This window comes from Nicotiana tabacum, chromosome 14, assembly GCF_000715075.1.
Source record: "Nicotiana tabacum cultivar K326 chromosome 14, ASM71507v2, whole genome shotgun sequence".
NCBI lineage: Eukaryota > Viridiplantae > Streptophyta > Magnoliopsida > Solanales > Solanaceae > Nicotiana > Nicotiana tabacum.
In genome coordinates this window covers 42,588,705-42,612,945 of record NC_134093.1, presented here as the reverse complement: position 1 = coordinate 42,612,945, position 24,241 = coordinate 42,588,705, and the positions used below count along the sequence as shown (strand labels likewise).

Sequence of the window (24,241 nt, the reverse complement as noted above, 5' to 3'; positions counted from 1 at the left end):
ATGTTGTGTGTTGTGGTAATTATCTCCAATCCTGGCCTATATCTGGCTCCTTGCTATGTGATGATGTTGTACTGAGTATTTGTAATGTCAACATCCCTCTGTATAATTCCCTAATAAGTTTTATCCTCTCTCTGGTTCCTGCACACTAAAGCAAACATATTAGGGAGTAATATTGTCCTCCCAGATTCCTGTGTGTGCTGGGGGCTTTGAAGCTAATAGTAGCCATATGAATTAAGACATGGGTTCCCTTTAGATTCCCCATCAGAGTTGCATTTGAAACAGCCTGCATTGAGCAGATGCCGGGTAACTCTTCTACTAACTACATAAGCTTGTAGCTCTGAAAATATCTTATCATATCTGTCCACACTACAGGAATGTTTGTCAGCCCAGGATATCTAACTCTTGCCAGGAAGTAGAGTGTCTTGTTCACTTCATGTATTACCCTCTTTTTTGAAACAGCTTCCCCGTGTTTCATTTTGTTTCTCCTCTTCCAAAGTTCCCCAGTTATAATGGTAGGGGCTGCTTGGAAAAGTGGCTTTAGCTTTGGGCAGCATGGTTCATTCCACCATGCTCTGATGACTTGGTGCACTTGTACCATGTTTATTATAATTTCAGCTGGTTGTAAGAAGGTTTTCCACACTTTGTCTGCTGTGTCACTCTTCAGGAAGAGGTGTTGGTAGGAGTCTTCATTTGGAGGTGAGCAACACCAACATTTAGAGACTATGATGTATCCATATCTTCTCCATAAGTCCTAAGTGGGGATCTTCCTTTTCCCACAGTCTCCATAGAAAGAAAGAGATTTTGAAAGGTAGACCTTTTGTCCACAAGTTACATAATCCTGGGTTATTTGCTGCTCTATGTCTCATAATCCTTCACGCACTTTTAACAGAGAACTTGCCAGATGTAGTTAGCATCCATTGAGGAGTGTCCCATTTTCCAATAGTTGGATCAAATGGCACATTATGCCTGATGTGGTCTGAGATGTCTTCTGGAAAGTTTTGGTCAAGTGTTAGATCATCCCATGTATTACCATCCCTCAGTTCTGCCACATCTTGTATTTCTTCATTTATATTGAAGTCTTGAGGGAGTACATGATATAAGGGTCCAATGCCTGTCTAGTTCTCATGCCAAACACTTGTGTTGCCACTATTTAGTTCCCATAGAATTTCATGTTCAATCTCTTCTCTTGCTTCTAACATTTTCCTCCACACATGGGATCCTCCTCTGAACTGTACCACAACTGGCATTTCATTTTTGCAGTATTTGCTCTACATGAAATTGGACCATAATGATTTGCTGGTTCTAAATCTCCACCATAGTTTTGTAAATGGTGATTTGGATATATCAAATAGTGACTTCAACCCTATTCCTCCTTCCTCATTATGCAAGTGCTCAAGGACATTGTTAGGAGGGTCCATAACTAAAAGATGGTGAGTAGTTAGACTTTGTAGTACATTTGTTATGACAGTTGTCTTTCCTCCAAAAGAAAGAAGTTTCCCTTTCTAAGGGTGCAATTTTTATTTTACTTTCTTGACGAAAACATTGTAATATGCCTTCCTTTTTTTATTGTAGAAAAATGGACACCCAAGGTAATTAAAAGGAAAGTATCCTTTTGTAAAACCTGTAATACAGCCAATGGAATGTACCAGATCTCTTGCTACTTTTTCATGTATGTAATAAGAGCTCTTGGACTTGTTTATCAGCTGTCCAGATGCATGTTCATGTTGCTTTAGTACCTCAACAACTTTCCTTAAGGAGTATGGATCATCAGATGAGAATATTATTGTATCATCAGCATATGCCATGTGATTCAAAGGATCTGTCCACTTAGGCATTCTAAATCCTATAAACTTCTTATCTTCAAACAATTTGTCCAGTGATCTTGATAAGACCTCTGCAGATAAAATAAACAGTGATGGGTACAAAGGGTCACCTTGTTTGACACCTCTGCTGGACTTAAAGAATCCTGAGGCTTGGCCATTAATTTAGACTGAGTACCACTTATTAGCTATTAAGTTCCAGATCAGTTTGAGGAAGTGTTCTGCAAATCCCATTTTCCTCAACACATGTAGTTAGTAACTCCAAGAAACCCTGTCATATGTCTTTGCCATATCAAGCTTGATAACCACATTAGCTGGCTTTCCTCTCAGTCTGATATCAGTGATAATCTACTGAGTGAGTAAAATATTTTCAAATATGCTGCTTCCTTTCACAAAGCCAGACTGGTTGGAAGAAATTAGTGATGGTATAATCTTCTCCATTCTGTCATGGACCACTCTTGAAATCACCTTGTTAATGAAATTGCTCAAACTTATAGGTCTTAGGTCTGAAAATGTTTGTGGTTGCTGAATCTGAGGGAGTAGCACAAGGTTTGTATGTGTTATGTATTTTGGAAGTGGGGATCCTATGTAGAACTGTTGCAGCATGTTATATATGTCACTTCCCACAGTATCCCAGCATTGTTGGAAAAAAAGACCAGTGAAGCCATCTGGGCCATTTGCACTATCCCCACTCAGTGCAATTACTGCATTCTTGACCTCTTCCATTGTTGGGAATCTACAGAGTTCCTTATTCTGATCATCAGAGATCATTGTAGGGACATTATTTAGCAATTCAGAACTGGTGAATTATCCTTCCTCTGTGAATTGTATTTGAAAGAATGTAGTTGCAGCATTAGCAATACCTTCTTGGTCTTCAAGCCAATCACCATTAGCATTCTGAATCCTTTTCAGTTGCAATTTCTGTCTCTTCCCATTAACATGATTGTGGAAGAATGTGGTGTTTCTATCTCCTTCTACAAACAATTTCATTCCTGCCTTTTGTTTCCAATACTGCTCTTCAATGCTCAGGTATCTCTTTAATGCAGCTTGTGCATATTGTAAAACTATTTTGTTCTCATTTGTTGGTTGTTCCTAAAAAAAGCATCTCTTTTATCCTGACAATATCTTCTCTAATTGCTAGTTGCTTATCCCCAAAGGTAAGTCTACTCCAATATGATAGGGCAGCTTTTCATCTTTTCATTTTCTGTTTGAACATGAGAAAAGGGTCACCCACAAAGTCTGCAATCCAGTTTTGCTTCACTACATCATTGAAAGATTCGTGTGTTGTCCAGAAATTGAGAAACCTAAAAGGTTTAACAAAGTGGGCAGCCTCTTCTCCACGGGTCATTAACATAGGTGCATGGTCAGATCCAATCCTTATGAGTTGCTCAACATCAATACTTGGGAATAATGTGTGGAATTGTTGGTTCACAAATATTCTGTCTAACCTCTTGAATATGCATTCTTCATTGGATCTACCATTCCACTATGTGAAGGGACTACCTGTATATCCAGCATCAAACAATTCACAGGAGTTGACATAGAAAGCAAAATCTTCATACTCTGGTGGATATACTGGGAGTCCCCCAATCTTCTCTTCTTCATTATGAATCACATTAAAATCTCCTCCAACCACCCAAAGGAATTCCATATCAGAAGCAAGGTAATACATATTATCCCATAATTCTAATCTTTCCAGTGAGGAGCATTTTGCATATACAACAGTCATGATGATGTTCTTGCCAATTCCATGATGTAAAACTTTGATTATTAGTTGCTGCTCAGTGTCTATTAGGAGCTCCCACTCCAAAGAAGCATCATTGGATAACCAGATCTTCCCATTGATATTTGATAATGCAGTTTCCATATCCAGCCTTCTCCTATATTTGTGTATGAACCCTTGTTTCTGGAAAGGTTCTAACAGTGCTACAATGCAGAAACCATGTTGCTTATGCATGTTGATAACCTTTTGAAAGGCCTGTTGAGTATTGACTGACCTTATGTTCCAGATGAGTGTCTTAATCATCATCTATTTGTGGAGGCTGCCCTCTCGGGCAGAGTTCTTGTTGATGGTATTTTTTCCTTAGCTTGTATTTGCTTTTTACATTTCTTTCCATTTCTCGTTGTCAGTCTAGGTGACAAGTCCCTTTCCCTTGCAACATCTTTGAAGTTCCCAGTAGTTGAATCCTCATCTACTTTATCTTCCATATGTTGTTTATCAAGCAGAGATTGTTGAATCTCCATTGGGAGTTCCTTGTGTTTAATGATGTCATATAATAACTTATTTGGAGGTATCAATGCCACATTTAGTTGGATCTGAGTTGGAGATCTAGTAGCTGAGGCATATACAATTAGCATAGATATAAAATCTTCCTCCACAATTGTAATCCCAATCTGTTCTTCCCCCAATTTTGTAACCATATCACTCCCTGTTTGTAGGTGATAGATTATTGTGTGTTTTGATGCTTCTGCAGTAGCATGATTATCCTATTGCCAGGCATGTCCTCTGATTGAGTAATGTCAGTGTTTTGTACCTTCTGCCTATGTCATTGGTTTGAAGGTCTAAAGCCAAGGCATGTTGTGAGATGTCTGCATGATTCATATGGAGGTGCTCAGCAACTGTCAAAATTTCCATTGCATCAGCCCTGAGTTCTGATTCTTGTCTTGTCCCACTCCATACTTGCCTATCAAATCTTGTTGTTGTTGCTGACTTTGGAGAGTCCAAACAACTTTGAGAGGGTATCTCCTGACAAGAATGATTCATTGGCACATTTAGAGGTTGGAACATAGTAGGGTCTCTGGAAATAGGTGTTGGAAGTATTTGTGATTTAACAGTAGCTCATTGGCATGTGTTCCATTTTAATTGTGGGGTGGGGCTGTGGAGATAGGTTTTGGAGGTATTTGAATGCATGTTATCAGTAGGCTCATTAATGTTAATTCCTACATTTTGTTTCCTCATAGAATTTCCCTTTTTTTGGCTAGGCTTATTTTTTTGATTTGGGAGTCTGGATATTGAAATCTGCAATTTCATGGGCTTTTCCTTTTAGCAGTCTTCTTATTTGATCATTCTCCTGGACTGATTGTTCCTCTTCAGATCTGATCATTTCACATTTAGCTTCATCAGCGTATTGGTGTATTTGATGATTGTCAGAGCGGGGCTGTGGTATCAGGGGATAGACAGTCCAACCTATGGTCAGCCAATTGTGCATTAGCACACTCATGCAAAACATGAGGAATCCCAGCCCCTGAAGGTACCCCATCTTGTTTGTGAATTGGTTTCTCCTGACATAACTCCATACCTCCAATAGCTTCATTAACAGCATAAGTAACAGGGGGAATTTGGGATTGGGTAGCAAGATTATGAGCATCTGTAATATGCTCTATATGGGGGTTAAGGGGATTGGGAACTTGATTCTGAGCCACAGAATTTGTATCATTCTCCAGGGCAGCTGGAGCCAAGGTTAAAGGATCAGAAATCATATCTGGGTGTTTGATATCATTGATCTGCTTTGTGGTTGCATTATTAGGTTGCTGAGTTGCTTGTTGTTTTGGCAAGTAAACCTGTTGTTGTATTTTATTTTAGGTGTTTCCTTTGATGTTCTTTTTCTTTTGGATTTTCCATTCGTCTTTGGATGTTTTAGCTACTGCATTTTGGTGCTCTGCTCCTTTTTGGTGTTCTGCTGTCAGTTTATTTTTATTTTGGTCTTGTGCATTAATCTTTGGTATATCATGTTGTGTCTTTTGTTGGCTTTTTCTTGTTCCTTGAACATCTTCAACCTTCTTTTGGTTGTTGCCCTGAAGGTTACTTGTCCCATCAGCTTCTTCTTCCTTTCTTCTTTTGATTTCCTCCTCTCTGAGTCTAAGTTGGCATGTATGCATTGAGTGCCCCTGATGTCTGCAGTAAGTGCAGTATGATGGAACATGGTCATACTGTACTTCAAGCCATTGTCCATCTCCATTAACATCTTGGTTATCATCATAACCCAACCAGACATGACTAGGTCTTTCTATGGTTAGATCAACTTGCATTTTAACTTTGGCCACACTACCTCTGGTTTTTTGGAATGATGCTAGATCAAGAAAGAGAGCCTTACCAACAGGGGATAACAATGGGGTGAGTATTTCGATGTAGTACAGGTGCCAGGGCAGCTCAGGAATTACAATCCATGTTGGAACAATAGGGGAATCTTCATTAGGATTGAAAACTAGATTCCATGCTTCTAGTTTCATTATTTGGCCTTGAATGTACATGTACTGCTTGGTCCATATTATTGAGTGATCATACTCATTATCCAAATCAATGTATATATAATTTTTGCATTGAAATGAGCAATTTTGACACCGCCTCTAAGTTCAGTTTGAGCTATAAAGCTTTTTCTAATCATATCCATCTTTGGCATAGTGTTAGCAAATTTACCAACCACTATAAACTTGCATCTATCAGCAAATTTTACCATGTAATGTTCTCTTCTAAATATGACAGCTGGTTTGCCTTGCTTGATAGTAATGATGGAAGGAGAGAATTCAATAGGAGCTATCTCTGCCTCTTGTCTGGCTCTCAGTCTACTAACATAAGAATGGGTGATTGTTGATGGTGAGGGAGGGGATTGAGTGACTGGATGTTTGGCTTTATGATGGTTAGTGTTGAGTTGTTGAATGTGAAGGGGTGGATTGGTCTGTGAATTGGGTTGCATGTCTGTATTGTTTGGTTAAAGATTACTAGTGATAGCTAGGGGGTTATGCACAACTAGTTAAGCATGTGTAGGATTTTCTGCAGTGTTAACAAGCAGTTTCTGAATTGTTTTGGTGTGTTTTGGTCTATCAAAGTTAGAAGAAACTTTAATGTAAGCATGGGTTAAGGGTTTTGGATGTTCCTGGGATTGACTTTGAGCTTTGGGGGTGGGTTTATCACCATTGTCGACCATCTGAGCAACTAGTATAGAAAGATGAAGGTGATCATAGGTTGTTACTGATGCAATTCCTATACCTGTAGTATCAGTGTCATTAATAGGAGATTGGGGGGATGTTTGCTGAGGAATTTGAATCTTTTGAGCTGTTGGACCGTTACTGACAAATCCCCTATAATTCAGGTGAGCGAGAAGGTGGCTGATTTTGACTTTTTTGGTTAAATTCTTGGGAAAGTGGTTGACGACTATGTTCTTTGTGAGCTTGAGAGGATTGAGGAATAGCAGGTTCATTCAATTGAGCTGTGGAATTATCTTGGTCATTTCGTTGAATACCTGGTGTGTTCAAATTTGTAGAATAATCTTTTTTTAATGTTGTTGGAGCTGGCTCGATGAGGTGATGTTTTGGCAGCTCAAAAATGTTATCCACATCTGGAGAAACCTTTTCGCATTCGTTTTGGGTTATTTGGACCACCGAAACTCCATTGCCGACCAACTGGTGTTCGCCTGAGATTTGCAGAATTCTAGGACGACAATTGGCACAGTGGAATGGTCTGTATTTTGTTGGAGATGTAGTGTTTGACTTGGAGATCAATCTTCATGGCTTGGAGTCTTGCAATTTGGTTCAGAATTAATCTGGGAAGTTTCTGAAGAACCCAGGTGATTTTTCGCTACAGTTGTTTCGCCACCTAATTTGAAATCTGCAGAAACTGGGGAAAAATTGATGGAAGCGCCCAGTAGGGGTTTATACGTCTGGGAATTACGCGTCTTTTATGTCTGGTCCAGTGGCTTTTCACCACCGGACGGAGGAACGGTGGCCATTTTTGCTCGACTCTGGTACTGTTCACCAGAATCTCCTGTACAGAGAGACTTCATAATTCATGCTCACTATTCTACTTTCAAACATTAACACGGATTGTCAACAGCAAACATTTCTATTTAAGACTTTAAGCATACGTTTGAGAAATTTAGGGTCTTAGGCACATGTGATTTCTTACACAATTTTGATATGATCACTTCCATTTGGGCTTAACTTGAAGCCACAATATTTTAATACATACTCATACTTTGAACACGCTTCCGAAGAATAACATAACACGATAAGAATATTCCAGAACATATTTTGAACATATTCATATATATACATCATCTGACACCAAACTTATTCAGAAAAGTCAATTTATAATGGACAACTAACAAGATCATCATGGGAATTCAATTTTAAGAGAAACGTTTACCCAACATACATCGCTTCGAGCATTTTAAATTACTACAATATTCTGGAATTCTTAGCCTCGTCGATTTATTTAGAAATATAGCAAAATTAAACACAAATTAGGAGAGAGTTCATAGTTCCAGCTCACTTGAACATTTTATCAAACACTAGGTGTGCATTAAGGTTTCAAGGTCCTCCTATGGTAGATTCTTCTATCCCTCTACCCAAAGTTTACCCAAAAGAGCCCAACAATCTTCCCACTACCCTTGGTGGTACATGCATGTAAAATAAACAAATCTCATACTCAAGAATCATATTCCCAATTACCTATCTTCTACCTAAACTCGAAATTGAATACTAGGGTTAGAACCTTACCTCTTGGATGAAGACCTTGTGAGTTTTCATTGTGAATTCTCCAAGTCTTGAGCAAGAATTGTTGAACAATTAGCCTAGGATCTCCTTCTCTCTCTCTAGAACACTCTCCCTTCTTCCTGAAATATCAGATTTCTCTCTCAAAACGAGCCCCAAGGGCTTTTAATAAAAATAGGGTCGGGTAAAATAAATTACAAAAATTGAAGCCCCGACACAGATCTGCAGTCCGCAAAATTGTCCTCCGGAACTGGGCACCCCTGCCTCACTCTGTGATCAGTCTGCGGTCCACATACCTATTCTACGGTTGCATAGTATGCTGCAGAATATTCCTCCGAAATTGTTTTGTGCTGGATCTGCGAGGGGTTATGCAGCCACATAATGGACCGCATAATGGTCCAAAAAGATTTCCCAAGTTTCTGCCTAAATCTGTGGCAGACCTGCGGTCCGCATATTAATGCTACGACCGCAAAATGGACCGCAAAAATGCCCTGCACTTCCAAAATAATTTCTCCAACTCCCCAACACACTGTTCAACCAAAATTGCTCAACACATAAGCCTACTTTGGCACCACGAAACCCTGGGTCTTAGGTAAAGTTTTAAGGGCTTTGCAAGACTAAAGATGTACCACAACTTAAAATTATCACATTCTAAATGATGATCAAAGCTTTGCATTTCTAACGACCCGATTGGTTATTTGAGTGTTTATACTTTGTTCCGTATTTTGAGGTCATGAGTATATTCATGTGATGTATTATGACTTGCGTGTATTGTCAGTTTTGGTTTTCGGGTGATTCAAAATTGATTTGAGAGAATGATTCTAATTTTACAAGCTTTAAGTTGGAAGAGTTGACCAAGTTTGACTTTTGTGTAGTTGACTTCGGATCAGAGTTTTGATGGTTCCAGTAGGTATGGATGGTAATTTTGGACTTGGGCGCATGCCTAAATTTGCATTTGGATGTTTCTACAAGGTTTTGGTGCTAATTAGCGAAAGCTGGCAATTTTAAGGTTTGGAATGTCCATAAGTTTGACCGAGAATTGACTTTGATGATATCGGATTCGGATTGTTATTTCGGGAGTTGAAATAGGTCTGATATGTCATTTGGAACTTGTATGCAGAATTTGGGTTCTTTCCGGAATGGTTAGTCTTAAATCGAACGCTTGGTTTTGAAGTTTGATGTTTATGAACTTAAGAGATTGGTCTTGATTGATGATTCATGGTTTTGATATTACTAAGTGTGATTTGAGTCCTCGAATAGTTTTGTATTATGTTTTGGGATGTGTTGGTATGTTCGGATAGGGTCCCAAGAAGCTTGGTATGTTAGTTTTTGGCTATAGGGGTGTGAATCACGATCGCGGACCTTTGGGTCGGGTTCGGGCAGAGCAAATTATTGTTTGGGCCTTGTGAATCGCGATCGCATAGAAGAATTTATGCTGTCACATGACTGACATTGGAAGCTTATATGTTGTCTTTTTTTCCCATCTCCGTCGTGTTTACAAGGATTCCCCCTTTTATAGTATAGGGATCTTACTTTATTTACAATAAAAAATATGTAGTGGAGAACCCATGATGAATTGTTCCTTCCTCGATTCCCGCCAAGATTCTCTCCTCTAGTGCGGTTGCAACGGCTCTTATCTGTGAGCTTGATACTGGCTTGAGCTCGATATTGGGTGCATCCCTCAGCAGTGAGTTCGAGTTCGACATACGGGGTGAGTGTCAATAGGTCTGTGCATTTCCGACAACCTTCTCTTTGCCTTGCAGATTGATTTGTTCATAGGCTTGACAATGATACCGAGCTGATTCCTCGATCGGTCTTGGAGCTCGAGGCTTGAATGTACTATCCTCAGAACTCATCTCGAGCTCTCACTTCGATCGCTTACCATTCGAACTCGATCAAACGTATGGATGCCGAAATAAATTTCGAACATATACAGATAATCCCCTCATTTCTCAGGAAGAATGTGGTGAGAAGCGATATGATTTTCAACGGCTCGATCGGATTATAAGCTGACTTTTTCACTGGGCTCGATTGTGACGTATGTGATAGCTGTCTTGTCGATTTAGTCTTTCAAGGTATTTAATACACGCCATATGGTAGTCGGTCACCGTTGATACTGAACCGCCACGGTATAAACCTTTAAATAGCCCTTCCATTTATCATTTACCACTTTCACATCTTCAATCTCCCAAATTTTCTTACTCTTTCTGCCTCTATTTTGCCGCTTGTAGAGCCACCTTCATCAGTGTTTGGCACCATCAACCTTTCATCTTCCTTTGCTTTTCTTTCTCTTACATCAATGGTGAAATCTTTGAAAAATGTACCTCAGAAGGAGAAAGCTTCTTCTTCACGCCCGTCCGGCGACAAGGCACCGGTGGAGCCGCCTCCCCATGAGTATGTTCCTGGCCCGTGTACTCTGACGATCGATTTTAAGGTTGAGAATCCTTCGTCTGTTCCGGGTCGATGTGAGCATGTGTCGATGTACATGGGCTCGATAACAGATGGTCATCTCGAGGCTGTGAGGAAAGACTGCAACTGGGGTTCCGAGGTTGTGTTGCAAATTCCCTCTCCCGAAGAGAGCGTCATCACTCAAGTGGAGGAGTTTTTAAGTGTTTACACTTACCCCTTCACGTTGGGTCCCGTCGACCCAGTGATCATTGATTTTTGCAAAAGATACCCTCGGTCAAATTTATCCTTCTCTATGGCATATAGTAACCTTACTTCGCTTCTTATCTAACAAGGCCGGGTGGCTGGATTTTTCCCTAAATCACCTCATACGATTGTAGCGGCCTCAAATCTTTCAAGGACTAATAAGTCTTCATCATCGGGCATCGAAAGCTTTGATGTCGAGCATCGACAAAGACAAGGATTGGGGTTGGATGGGCCGTTATATTCGGGTGAGGACCCGTGACCTCATTCCGGAAGAGAAGATGTCATTCCCCGAGGAATGGAATTTCGACCGTAAGTGGTTTTCATAAGACATTGCTTTTCATATCTTTCTCTGATTTTATCTGATATCTTTCTCCGATATACAGCTGCCCCTTGGATGCCACAAGATGTACCCGACCTCGAGGATTGGCTTTGAAAGTTAGCCTCGACTTGCTCTTATGCTCCATTCGTTACCGATTTCCTTTCACGCGGGTATAACCAAGGATGCCATTTTGAGGCCTTCGAGTGGTGAGGAAGGAACCAAGTCCCCGGTCCCGAAACTGGGAAAAGATAAGAAGCGAAATGCTGTCTCTCGGTCAGAGGATCCCAAGCCCAAAACTCGAAGGGTGAGGAGGAAGGCAATCGCTCTTTCAACGGACTCGGTCCAATGACTGAGCGAAGAAGATCCGATCTGCAAAAGATATCGAGGTCGCCAGACCTTCTAAGAAGATGACGGCTATATAGGTCGGGGTCGGTTCCGGTACCCCGAGTCTCGATCAGAGCATCCCGAGCGATTGGCTTGGGTCTATGACAGTGCTTCATTTGCCTTCTCTTCTGACCTTTTCTGAGGAGGCGTTAAAGGAAGCTCGAGAATTGAAGACCCCCGATATGGGTGGAGGCTCTAGTGCAGGGGACCCTTTTCGAGATTGCTTTACTGGATTCGATGATGCCTCCGACATTAGTGACGCTTCTCTTCTCCTAGAAGAGGCCCAACGTTTCATTTCTCGGGTAATGATTTTACTGTGCTTGGTTTCATTATTCTTTTTCAAACTTGACTCGTGTTTTCTCCCTACTGTGTAGGCCATTAGCAGGTTTCAAGTCGACCTCAGCCAGTGTGAGTTTGAGCTTCAGAAGGTCTCGGGGGAGAGAGATGCCCTGCGGCTTCTTTGCAGCCAAAAGGACGAGGCTATAAAGGACCTCCAAGTAGATTTGGCTAAGGCTCGTGAAGAAGAGGCCGAACTAGATAAGCGGGTGAGCCTCATTCTGTTAGAGTATGGGTTTGACCCAACTGTGGAAGCTAACCCTTTGTTATCTCAGCTGTTGCAAAAGGTTGAAAAGATCGGGTTGCTTCCGGAAGAAGTCGATCAAATCAAGGCCGAATATAACCAGTGGAAGGAGACTATCGACCGCATGGCTGCAAGAAAGGAAACCATCTTGGCCAAATTATTATCGGCCGATTTTTAGCTTCGAAGCGTCAAGAAAAAGGGTTCGGCTCAAGCCAAGAGGATCGAGGAGCTTGAAACACGGCTTGCTGAGGCCAAGGCGGAGGTTGAATCATTGAAAGTCATGGCGGACAAGTCCATTGCCGTGTATCGGGCCGATGCTGAGGCTGCTCAAATAGAGTCAAGAGAGGAAGTGGATACTGCCAACACTCAAGCACATTGGGTTGCCGAACTTGCTAAGTGTCGGTCTCGGAGGGAGACCCTCGAGGAGATACACGCTCGAGGTTTCGACCTTGCTTAAGAGATAAAAAGGGATAAAGAACTCGAAGTTGAAGCTGAAGCATTGGCTTCTGATGGCGATGATGATGATGATGATGATAATGATGATGATGATGATGATGGTAGCAAGAGCGGGTCCGAAGATGGGGGGAAGCCCGGTGGAAAAGAGACCGTTCTCAATGATAACCCAGAAGCTTATCCCTTAGCTCCTTCTATGTTGCATTTATTTATGTAAATCATCCTTGTATATTATACAAATATCTTTTTATTTTACTGACTTGCTTCGTAAAGATTACATTTATTCCTTGCGGATGTTTTCATGAGTATTTAGGTGATTTCATCGAATTCGACCTTCGTAGCCTTTATGGCCGAGTGAGTGTTCGCTCGAGCTCAAAATAAAAGTAGCCCACAGGCTTAGTGGTCGAGTGGGTGCTTGCCCGAACTTGAAGTAAGATAGACTTTACGCTTTGATAATTGAGTGAGTGATTGTTTCGAACTCAAACTCATAATATCTTAGCCCGTAGGCTTTTTATGACCGAGCGAGTGATTGCACAAACTCGAAGTAAGATAGCCCTTAGGCTTTAATTAGAGCGAGTGATTGTTTCGAACTCGAACTCAGAATATCTTAGCCCGTAGGCTTTTTATGACCGAGTGAGTGATTGCTCGAACTTGAAGTAAGATAGCCCTTAGGCTTTAATTTGAGTGAGTGATTGTTTTGAACTCAAATTCAGAATATCTTAGCCCGTAGGCTTTTTATGACCAAGTGAGTGATTGCTCGAACTTGAAGTAAGATAGCCCTTAGGCTTTTTATGATCGCTTGTATCAAAAATCCCTTTGATGGTGGTTGGCCTTTATGCCTGTTTGAATCATGAAGCAAGAAAATCTCTTCAAAGTGTGAGATATCTGAAAAAGGAGTTCTCCTTTATAAGTCATTACACATGTGTTTGTATCTTGTGCCAGAGTTCGAGCTAAACTACATGGGCATGGTTCGTTTGAACCATTTGGTCCTTACACTTTTCTCTATCGAGACCATGTTTGTCATGAATTTGAGATGGAGTAACTTTCTTGTGCCGAACATTATTTATTCGCTTGGTAGCCCCCCAGTATTCGAGGTTGATTATGAAGGAGCATCAGATACTATTGATTTGTCCCCGGGTAGCACATAGTCGTTGTCTCATTAAAAACCTCGTCAGAAAAACCCATTTGGGATAAAAGCCGAACTTGAGGGAAAAAGAGTACAACGCGTGCTTTGAAACCAGAGGTCTTGATGTTTTTCGTCGAATTCCTACAATGAGTTAGTGTCGAATGTACGTATATAGACGATAGAGGAGAAAATCATACCTTAACAGTAATATCGTTTGAGAAGCGATATGTTCCAATTGTTTGGTAATGGTTTTCCATCCATTGCTCCAAGTTTATAAGACCCTTTCCCGACTATATCGAGGACTTGATAGGGTCCTTCCCAATTTGGGCTGAGCTTCCCTTCATAGGATCTCGAGTGTTAACGGTGACCTTCCTTAGGACCAAGTACCCGGCCTTGAAATGGCGGAGGTTGGTTATTCTGTTGTAGTACCTCTCGATTCGTTGCTTTTGTGCAACCATTCGAACCAGTGTCGCCTCTCGTTTTTCATCTAATAATTTGACGCTAGTATTCATTGCCTCGTAGTTCGATTCTTCTGATGTATGTCAGAACCTTGCACCTAGTTACCCGACTTCGACCAGACTTAGAGCTTCGGATCCATACACTAGGGAAAATAAGGTTGCTCCTGTACTGGATTTAGATGTTGTCCGATATGCCCAAAGGACTTCGGAAAAAATTTCTCTCCACTTTCCTTTAGCTTCGTTCAATCTTTTCTTTATGTTTTGGATGATAATCTTGTTCGTTGATTCGGCTTGTCCGTTCCCGCTAGGATGATATGGTGTAGACAGTATTCTTTTTATTTTATGGTCTTCGAGGAATTTCGTCACTTTACCACCGATAAACTGTCTACCATTGTCACATGTTATTTCTGCTAGTATCCCAAATCGACACACGATGTGGTCCCCGACGAAATCTATAACCTCTCTTTCTCTCACCTTTTCGAACGCCTGTGATTCAACCCATTTAGAGAAATAGTCAGTCATAAATAGAATGAATTTAGCTTTACCTGGGGCCGATGGTAGAGGGCCAACGATATCCATTCCCCATTTCATGAATGGCCATGGAGAAATGACCGAATGAAGCTGCTCTCCGGGTTGGTGGATCATCAGTGCAAAACTTTGACAGTTATCGCATTTTTGAATGAACTCCTTAGTGTCCTTCTCCATGCTATCCCAGTAGTACCCTACTCTGATGATTTTGCGAATTAATGGTTCAGCGCCGGAGTGATTTCCACAAGTGCCTTCATGAACCTCTCGTAAAACATAATCGGTGTCTCCTAGTCCCAAACATACCGCCAGTGGTCCGTCGAACGTCCTTCTGTATAATGTTCCGTCTTCAACCAGCGTGAATCGAGCAGCCTTGGTTTGTAGCACCCTCGATTCTTTAGGGTTTGATGGGAGTTTTTCGTTCTTTATATATTCAATATACTTATTCCTCCAATACCAGGTTAAGCTTGTGGAATTTATTTCGGCATGTCCATCCTCGATTACAGATCTCGAGAGTTGAATGACAGCACTCGAGTCGATCTTATCTTCCTCGACCGACGACCCCAAATTTGCGTGTGCGTCGGCCTCACAGTTTTGTTCTCGAGGCACATGTTGTAGGGTCCATTCTTTGAAACGGTGTAGAGTTACCTGTAATTTGTCCAAATACCTTTGCATACTATCTTCTCGAACCTCGAAAGTTTTGTTTACTTGGTTCACCACTAGTAAAGAGTCACATTTGGCTTCAATGACTTCTGCTCCCAGGCTTTTAGCTAGATCGAGACCTGCAATCATGGCCTCATACTCGGCCTCATTGTTTGTTAATTTAGTGGTTTTCATGGATTGTCTAATAATGCCACCTGTGGGAGGTTTCAATACAATGCCAAGCCCGGACCCCTTCATATTTGAAGCACCATCCGTGTAGAGGGTCCAAACCCCCGACGACGTACCTGATTTTAACAAGAGTTCTTTTTCAACTTCGGGTACGAGGGTTGGCATGAAATCGGCCATGAAGTCCCCTAAAATTTGGGACTTGATGGGCGTACGGGGTTGATATTCGATATTGTACCCACTGAGTTCAACGGCCCATTAGGCCAATCGACCCGATAGTTCGGGCTTGTGTAGAATATTGCGAAGTGGGTAAGTGGCCAAAACGCATATGGGGTGACATTGAAAGTATGGAACTTTCTAGAGGCACTTATTAGCGCAAATTCTAATTTCTCTAAGTGAGGGTATCTAGTCTCTGCTTCCCCTAAGGTCCAACTTACATAATAAACAGGAAACTGTGTACCTTACTCTTCTCGAATTAGGACGCCACTTAGCGCGATTTTCGATACCGCCAAGTATAAGTACAGCTTCTCATCTGTCCTCGGAGTGTGAAGTGGTGGTGGGCTCGATAGGTACTGCTTCAATTGTTCTAGTGCATGTTGGCATTCCGGGGTCTAGGAGAAATCGTTCTTTTTTTTGAGTAGGGAGAAGAATTTGTGGCTTCGATCTGATGACCTCGAAATGAATCGGCCTAAGGCAGCTATCCCCCCGGTCAACCTTTGCACTGCTTTCACGCTATCCACAACGGTGATGTCTTTGATGGCCTTAATTTTGTTGGGGTTGATCTCGATTCCCCGATTCGATACCATGAAACCAAGGAACTTGCCCGATCCAACCCCAAAAGCACATTTCTCGGGGTTGAGCTTCATGTTGTATTTCCTTAAATCTTGAACGTTTCCTGCAAATGAGACAAATGGCACGCAGGGACTTAACTAGCATGTCATCAATGTAGACTTCCATCGACTTACCTATTTGTTCTTCGAACATTTTATTCACTAGGCGTTGGAAAGTAGCTTCTGCAATTTTTAGCCCGAATGGCATTACATTATAGCAATAGGTTCCGTACTTGGTGATAAATGAAGTCTTTTCCTGGTCCTCCGGGTTCATTTGAATCTGATTGTACCCGGAGTAGGCGTCGAGAAAAGTAAGGATCTCGTGACCGGCTGTGGCATCGATCATGCGATCGACGCTAAGCAGTAGAAAAGAGTGTTTGGGGCATGCTTTGTTTAGATCTTTATAATCTATGCACATTCTAAGTTTGTTCCCCTTTTTAGGGACTACAACTACATTGGCTAATCACTCGGGATATTTTACCTCCCTAATTGATCCTATTTTGAGAAGTTTAGTTACCTCATCCTTTACAAATGTGTGTTTTACCTCGGACAGAGGTCTTCTTTTTGCTTCACCGGTTTAAACCTAGGGTCCAAGCTCAGCTGGTGCGTTGTTATCGACGGTGTGATCCCTGCCATGTCTAAATGGGACCAAGCAAAACAGTCTATGTTATCCATAAGAAATTGAACGAGTTTTTCCCTGTGTTTGGGGGTCAATCCCGTTCCCAGGTATACCTTTTTCTGGGGCACATATTTGATTAAGATAACCTGCTCCAGTTCTTCGATTGTAGATTTGGTGGCGTCGGAGTCGTCGGGGATGACGAAAGCTCGAGGTGTCAGAAACCTTTCCTCGTCATCCTCTATTTTTTGTTCCACCTGTTCGATCGAGACTGGTAGCTGTGATTGCTATTTGGTTTCTCGTCTATATTTAGTGCTCGATCTTTCCAAGACCGATAGTGTTGGCGTCGGTGTTACATCATCGACCGCAAGCATTTCCTTCGTAGCATGTTGCTCTCCATATACAGTTTTCACGCCGTCCGACGTAGGAAATTTCATTACTTAGTGGAGGGTTGAAAGCACAACCTTCATATTGTAGATCCAAGGTCTTCCGAGTAGGGCGTTGTACCTCATATCCCCTTCGATTACGTGGAATTTGGTATTTTGGATTGTTCCAGCTACATTCACTGGTAGAGTAATCTCCCCTTTAATCATTTCACTGGCCATATTGAAACCATTCAAGACTCAAGCTGCGGGCACGACTTGATTCTGCAAACCGAGCTACTCCACTACCCAAGATCGGATGATATTCGCAGAGCTACCTGGATCCACTAAAACACGCTTAACTTGAGCTTTATTTAATAGGATAGAAATTACTAGAGCGACGTTGTGAGGTTGAGAGATGCCCTCGGCTTCTTCAATTCCGAATGATAAAGTGCCCTCGGGTACATAACCTCGAGTTTTTTTCCCCTGTGGCCGGTATCTTGCCGTACTTGAGCATGGGTCCCTGCGGAGTATCGACCCCATCGATGATCATATGAATGATATGCAGAGGTTCCTCTTGTTTATCCCTTTCACTGGCGTCCCTTTCTCTGAAGTGATTCCTAGCTCGGTCGCTGAGGAACTCTCGAAGGTGGACCTCATCGAATAGGCGGGCTACATATTCTCTTAATTGTCTGCAATCCTCGGTCCTGTGACCATGCATGCCATGATACTTGCACATTGAATTCAGGTTTTTTTGGGAAGGGTCTGTTTGCATGGGTCTGAGCCACCTAGTATCTTTGATTCTTCCGATCGCCGATACAATGCCCGATGCGTTGAGGCTAAAATTGTACTCCGATAGCTGAGGTACCTCTATAGGGTCACCATATTTATCGAAGTCACTCTTGCTCATAAGCCCCCAAGAATTTTGTCCTCGATCACTCCTTCAATTGTTCCGAGCAGAATTATGCGCTGAGCCATTGTTCATTTTATCTGCGGCGATATCGGTCTCTGTTCGACCTTCGTTCTCTGTCGATATCCCTCTAGTTTTTAATAGCTACCCTATTCTGGTGCATGGATCTGGAAGGAGCTCCAACCTGGTCGTCTTCGACCCTGATTTGTGACTGATATCGGTTGTGTACATCCACCCAAGTCATTGCTGGATACTCGATCAAATTTTGTTTCAGCCGACATGATGCTATTGAACTTTGCTCGTTCAACCCTCGGGTAAAAGCTTGGACGGCCCAGTCATCTGTAACCGGTGGCAATTCCATGCGTTCCAATTGAAATCATGACACGAACTCCCTTAGCAATTCATTACCGCTTTGCTTTACTTTAAAGAGGTCTGATTTACTTGTTGCAACCTTTATGGCACCAGCATGTGCTTTTACAAACGAATCCGCTAACATGGCAAAAGAATCGATGGAATTTGGGGCAAATTATGATACCAAATCATCGCTCCCTTCGAGAGGGTATCTTCGAATTTCTTCAATAACACAAATTCCATCTCGTCGTCTTCCAAATCGTTTCCCTTAATAGCACACGTGTAAGAGGTGACGTGTTCGTTGGGATCGATCGTATAGTTATATTTGGGAATATAGGGCATACGAAATTTTTTGGGGATTGGTTTTGGGGCTGCACTCGAGGGAAAAGGCTTTTGGATGAATTTCTTCGAATCCAGCCCTTTTATCATTGGTGGAGCTCCCGGGATCTGATCGACCTTGGAATTATGTGTTTCTACTTTTTTATCATTGGCTTCGACTCGTTTTGTGAGTTCCTCGAGCAATTTGGTAATTTCGGGAGTAGTCCCCGATTCTTGCTCGTTTGACTTCACTATGGCTGGCTCCGTTCCGTGGGTGATTTCCCGAAGCGGATCGGGCTCCAGCCTGCTTTGTACCTGAGTTTGGCTTTGCAACTGAGCTATCGCTATTTGCTGGGCTTGTAACATCTCAAAGATCATCCGCAAGCTGACTCTGATCTCCTCCACGTTATGGGCATCTCGAGCTACGGATCGAGTACCGCCCTGCATGCTTTTTTACCGATCGGAACGTTGGTTCACCTCTAGAGCCACTTGTGAATTGACATCTAGTGGTACTTCGACTCGGATTTCAAGTACTTCGACTCGAGCTTTAGTGACATCATTAATTGGCCTTCCGGCCTTGGGTATCAAGTTGTTGGTTTCATCCCGAAGGCCGGCTTAGTGGTCGATAGGTAAAACCATGAATATAGGGTTTGCCATTGCTGATTAGCAGTTGTAAATTGGTGCGTATTGCGGATTTGTATCAAACAACCACTATTATCCTTAGCCCCACGGTGGGTGCCACACTGTTTACCCGAAAAATCGGATATAGTTGAATTTATACGTAGTTCTAAGGATATGCGATATAGCCTGACATAAATCGTACGCAGAAGTGGAAATGTTTGAATTCTTGGCTATAGAAATGAGATATAAATTATTGAACTAGGAGAATGAGTATGTTGAGTAAAAAACAAGCTTAAGAGATTTATTCTTCAATAAACAGAAGTAGTCTTTTTTTTCCGTCTCCGCCGTGTTTACAAGTATTCCCCCCTTTATAGTAGAGAGATCTTACTTTATTTACAATAAAAAAATATGTAGTAGAGAACCCATGATGAATTGTCCCTTCCTCGATTCCCGCCAAGATTCTCTCCCCTAGTGCGGTTACAACGGCTTTTGTCTGCGAGCTCGATACTGGCTCGAGCTCGGTATTGAGTCGAGCCATCGGCCTTGAGTTCGAGTTTGACATTCGGGGTGAGTGTCAATCGGTCTGTGCATTTCCGACAACCTTCTTTTTGCCTTACGGTTTGATTTGGTCATGGGCTTGATAATGATACCGAGCCGATTCCTCGATCTGTCTTGGAGCTCGAGGCTTGTATGTACTATCCTCGGAACTCATCTTGAGCTCTCACTTCGATCGCTTACCATTCGAACTCGATCAAACGTACGAAGGCCGAAATCTATTTCGACCGTATACAATCACAAAATATTATCATTCCATGTTCACTTGGTCTTTTAAGTATTATGTACTCATCCTATCATTGGTAGGAAAATCTGTTATTCAATTTTATCTGAATGGCCTTTTTTTTTAATCATTTTACTTTGTCCATTTCCATACAAAGTTATATCCCAACTATAATATTTTTAAAAATAAATCTTATCTTTTTAGTTGTTTCTCAGAAATTGTTTATCCTCTGTATGTCTTTTGGTGCTTGCCTCACTTAGGATAATTGAGAGTTTCGTTGTCTTCCAAGCTTGTACAATTTTTTATAGTAATAAAATTGTTCATTGTCCGAATTGTTTCATATCTATTACGTAATCCAGCTTCTTTCCGAACTTTGTGTACTATTTCTTTAGTGATTTCTTTCTTCTTTTCCTTAATACTTAGCTCCATTTACAGTGATCAATAAATGACTTACATGTTTAATCACCTATTCCTCTTATAATTAATTAATCAAATTGCATGTCTTAATATCAAATAAATCCAACATAGTTTAAAATTCGGTCGGAAACCATATTTGTGGACCTTGCAGAGTGGCTAACACATTCTGTTCTAGGTAATTAAAACTCTTACCCGATCTTTGGTGACGATGACTAGTCAAACCGGAGTTATTGGCAAATCTGTGTCCTAACGCACCTTAAAAATTGTTAGGTGGTGACTCCTCTATTTTAATACCCATAAAAGAGTTGTCACATGTCGAAACCCGCTTTCACTAGAAAAATGGGGCGCGACACTATGAGCCTCCTCAAGAATCAACTCCCACAAACCATCCACATTAGGAATACAAATCTGACCCTGGAGTCACAATATACCATCATCTCTAGTGGCCACCTCCTTAGCATTACCTTGCTACACCGTGTCCTTAAGGACAATCAAATGGGGATAATCATATTGACGAGTCCATAGCCAAAGGCCTATCCTCAACTGGAATGAATGCCAAACTACTCATGTTCTCCACATTCCTACTCAAAGCATCCGCTACCACATTTGCCTTACCCGGATAATACAGGATAGTGATATCACAATCCTTAAGCAACTCAAGTCATCTATGCTGCCTTAAATTCAAATCCTTCTAGTTGAACATGTGTTGAAAACTTTGATGACCAGTATAAACCTCACATGACATACCATACAGGTAATGTCTCTAAATCTTAAGTGCATGCACAATAGCTGTCAACTCCAAATCATGAACCGAATAATTTTTCTCATGGGGATTCAACTGGTGCGATGCATAGGCAATCACCTTACCAACATGCATCAACACCGTGCCAAGACCAACGCGTGTAGCATCACAATACACTGTATATGACCCTGAACCTGTGGGCAACACCAATACTGGGGTTGTAGTCAAATAAGTCTTGAACTTTTAAAAGCTCGCATCACACTCATCAGATCATCTAAAAGGAACACCTTTCTAAGTTAACTTGGTCAATGGAGAGGCAATAGATGAAAAAGACCCCACAAAGCGACGATAGTAACTTGCCAAGGCCAAGAATCTCCTAATCTTAATAGTTGTAGAAGGTCTAGGCTAATCCTAAACCTCCTCAATCTTCTTTGGATCAACCTTTATAGTATCACAAGACACCACATGACCCAAGAATGATACTGAATCTAACCAAAACTCGCACTTAAAAAATATAGCATACAACTTCTTTTCCCTCATAATCTGAAGTACAATCCTCAAATGCTGCTCGTGCTCCTCTTTACTAGGGGAATATACCAAGATATAATCAATAAATACAATAATAAAATAATCCAATTATAGTTGAAATACAATGTTCATCAAATACATGAAAGTTGCGGGAGCATTAGTCAAACTAAATGACATCACCAAGAATTTATAATGTCCATAACGAGTCCTGAAAGCTGACTTAGGGATGTCAGAAGTCCTAATTTTTAACTGATTATACCCCAACCTCAAATCAATCTTTGAGAATACCCTGGCACCCTGAAGATGATCAAACAAATCATCAATACGAGGCAATAGATACTTATTCTTGATAGTAACCTTGTTTAATTGCCTATAATCAATGCACATCCTCATAGAACAATCTTTTTTCTTCACAAATAACACCGGCTCATCTAACGAGAAACATTCAGCTTGATAAATCCCTTATCCAGCAACTCCTGTAATACTCCTTCAATCCCTTCATACTTAGCTGGAGTCAGGCGATTGGGAGGAATAGATATGGGTTGAGTTCTTAGCACCAAGTTAATACCAAAATTAATATCCATATCGGGTAGTACGCCATGTAGGTCTATGGAAAATATATTCGAAAACTCCCTCACTTCTAGAACTGAGCCAACAATAGAAGCCTCGGCACTATTATCTTTAATAAAAGTTAGATACGCCAAACACCCCTTCTCTATCATCCGCTAAGCCTTTACAAATTAGATCACCCTACTAAGGGCATGACCCATAAAACCCTTCCATTCTAACCTTGGTAACCCCGACATATTCAATGTCACAGTCATAGTGTGAGAATCAAGAATAGCATGAAACTGATATAGCTAATTCATACTGAAAATCACCTTAAAATCTACCATATTCTGTAATAAAAGAACAATCGTAGTCTAATTACCTCCAATAATAGCCGTAAGAATGATATGCATGATACACCATAATAAAATCACCGATAGGTGTAGAAACATGAACAGGAATATCAAAAGAATCATGAGTCATATCCAAATAGGAAGCAAAATACGATGCATATGAATAGGTAGACCCCAAGTCAAACAACATAGAGGCATCTCTATGATAGACAGAAACCATACTTGTGATCACAACATCTAAGGCCGCTATCTCGGGCTTACCCAAAAAAGCATAGCAATAAGCCTGACCCTACCGATTTGACCTCCATGGACCTAGCTCGTTGCTCTAGGGCGACCCCTAGTTGCATGTCCTCCCTCTCTAGCCGACTAGGTAGGGGATAGAGTAATTGGTGTGGGAACCACTAACTTAGATAGTTGTGGAGTTGCGCTCATAACAAGCCTGGGACAATGCCTCCTCACATGGCCACTCTTCACATTCATAACGGCCATTGGCTAATTGAGGCTGCGGATCTGAATCTGCCCTTGATGACTAAATACGCACTAGAATAACCCTGAACAAGCGGAACACAGAACAAACTCTCTGGAAGATAACTAAAAGATTATGGAACTAGAGTGCTATAAAATGGTTGAGACACTGCACCACGGGCTACATGTTCTGTAGAATAAGCTGGCCTACCATGACTCTACCAAACTGACCTCTACCTCCCAATGAGGTACCACCAAAACTACCAAAACGACGAGGTCTGTTATCCTCATCGTGGCCTCTCTCCCCTGATTGCGAATACACTCGATCCTCCGAGCTATCTCCACGGCCTTGTCACACCCCTTTTTGTCCTCCCTATAAAAAGTTGAAATATTTTTTAACGCGAAAAGGTTTTTTACTTTGAAAGTGACAAAATGATTGTGTTCAGAAGGATCTTTCCAGAGTCGCCACTTGATATTTGATTTAGGTGTGCCAAGTCACTATTTCAAAAGTAATTCCTTTAAAACACATTTGACTCCAAACTGGTTTGTACCAAAAATTCTAAGTAAGCGGGTTCATTTGACTCAGGGAGAAGGTATTAGGCATTCCCCGAGTCCTATAATGAATATAGTTGCATACATGATCAAGTTATCTTTAAAGAATATTCTAACTGAGGTAAAATCAAGAGAGAGGTTTGAGGTCGTCCCCATCTAATAAATAAAAGGAAAAATAACAAAATAAACCCAATATTTCTACACTATGACTCCAT

The 24,241-nt window shown here is 41.4% G+C and overlaps 1 protein-coding gene across 1 annotated transcript; it reads right to left on the bottom strand.

Moving 5' to 3' along the window:
* Positions 1-872: 872 nt before the first annotated feature.
* On the bottom strand, positions 873-2,591 carry LOC142168914 (uncharacterized). Its single transcript, XM_075230089.1, has 4 exons — positions 2,289-2,591; positions 2,081-2,168; positions 1,622-1,894; positions 873-1,060 (listed from the first exon to the last, which is right to left on the bottom strand). The coding sequence occupies exons 1-4, from the start codon at positions 2,589-2,591 to the stop codon at positions 873-875; spliced, it is 852 nt and encodes a 283-aa protein (XP_075086190.1).
* Between the last annotated feature and the right edge of the window lie 21,650 nt (positions 2,592-24,241).

What these genes read in the sequence shown, in the direction of transcription:
- LOC142168914 (XM_075230089.1), bottom strand. Translation starts at nt 2,591, where the DNA reads ATGATCTCTGATGATCAGAATAAGGAACTCTGTAGATTCCCAACAATG. An exon ending in TGAGCAATTTCATTAACAAG is followed by an intron (nt 2,169 to 2,288) that starts GTGATTTCAAGA and finishes CTCACTCAGTAG; the next exon opens with ATTATCACTGATATCAGACT. An exon ending in ATATGACAGGGTTTCTTGGA is followed by an intron (nt 1,895 to 2,080) that starts GTTACTAACTAC and finishes TTTTATCTGCAG; the next exon opens with AGGTCTTATCAAGATCACTG.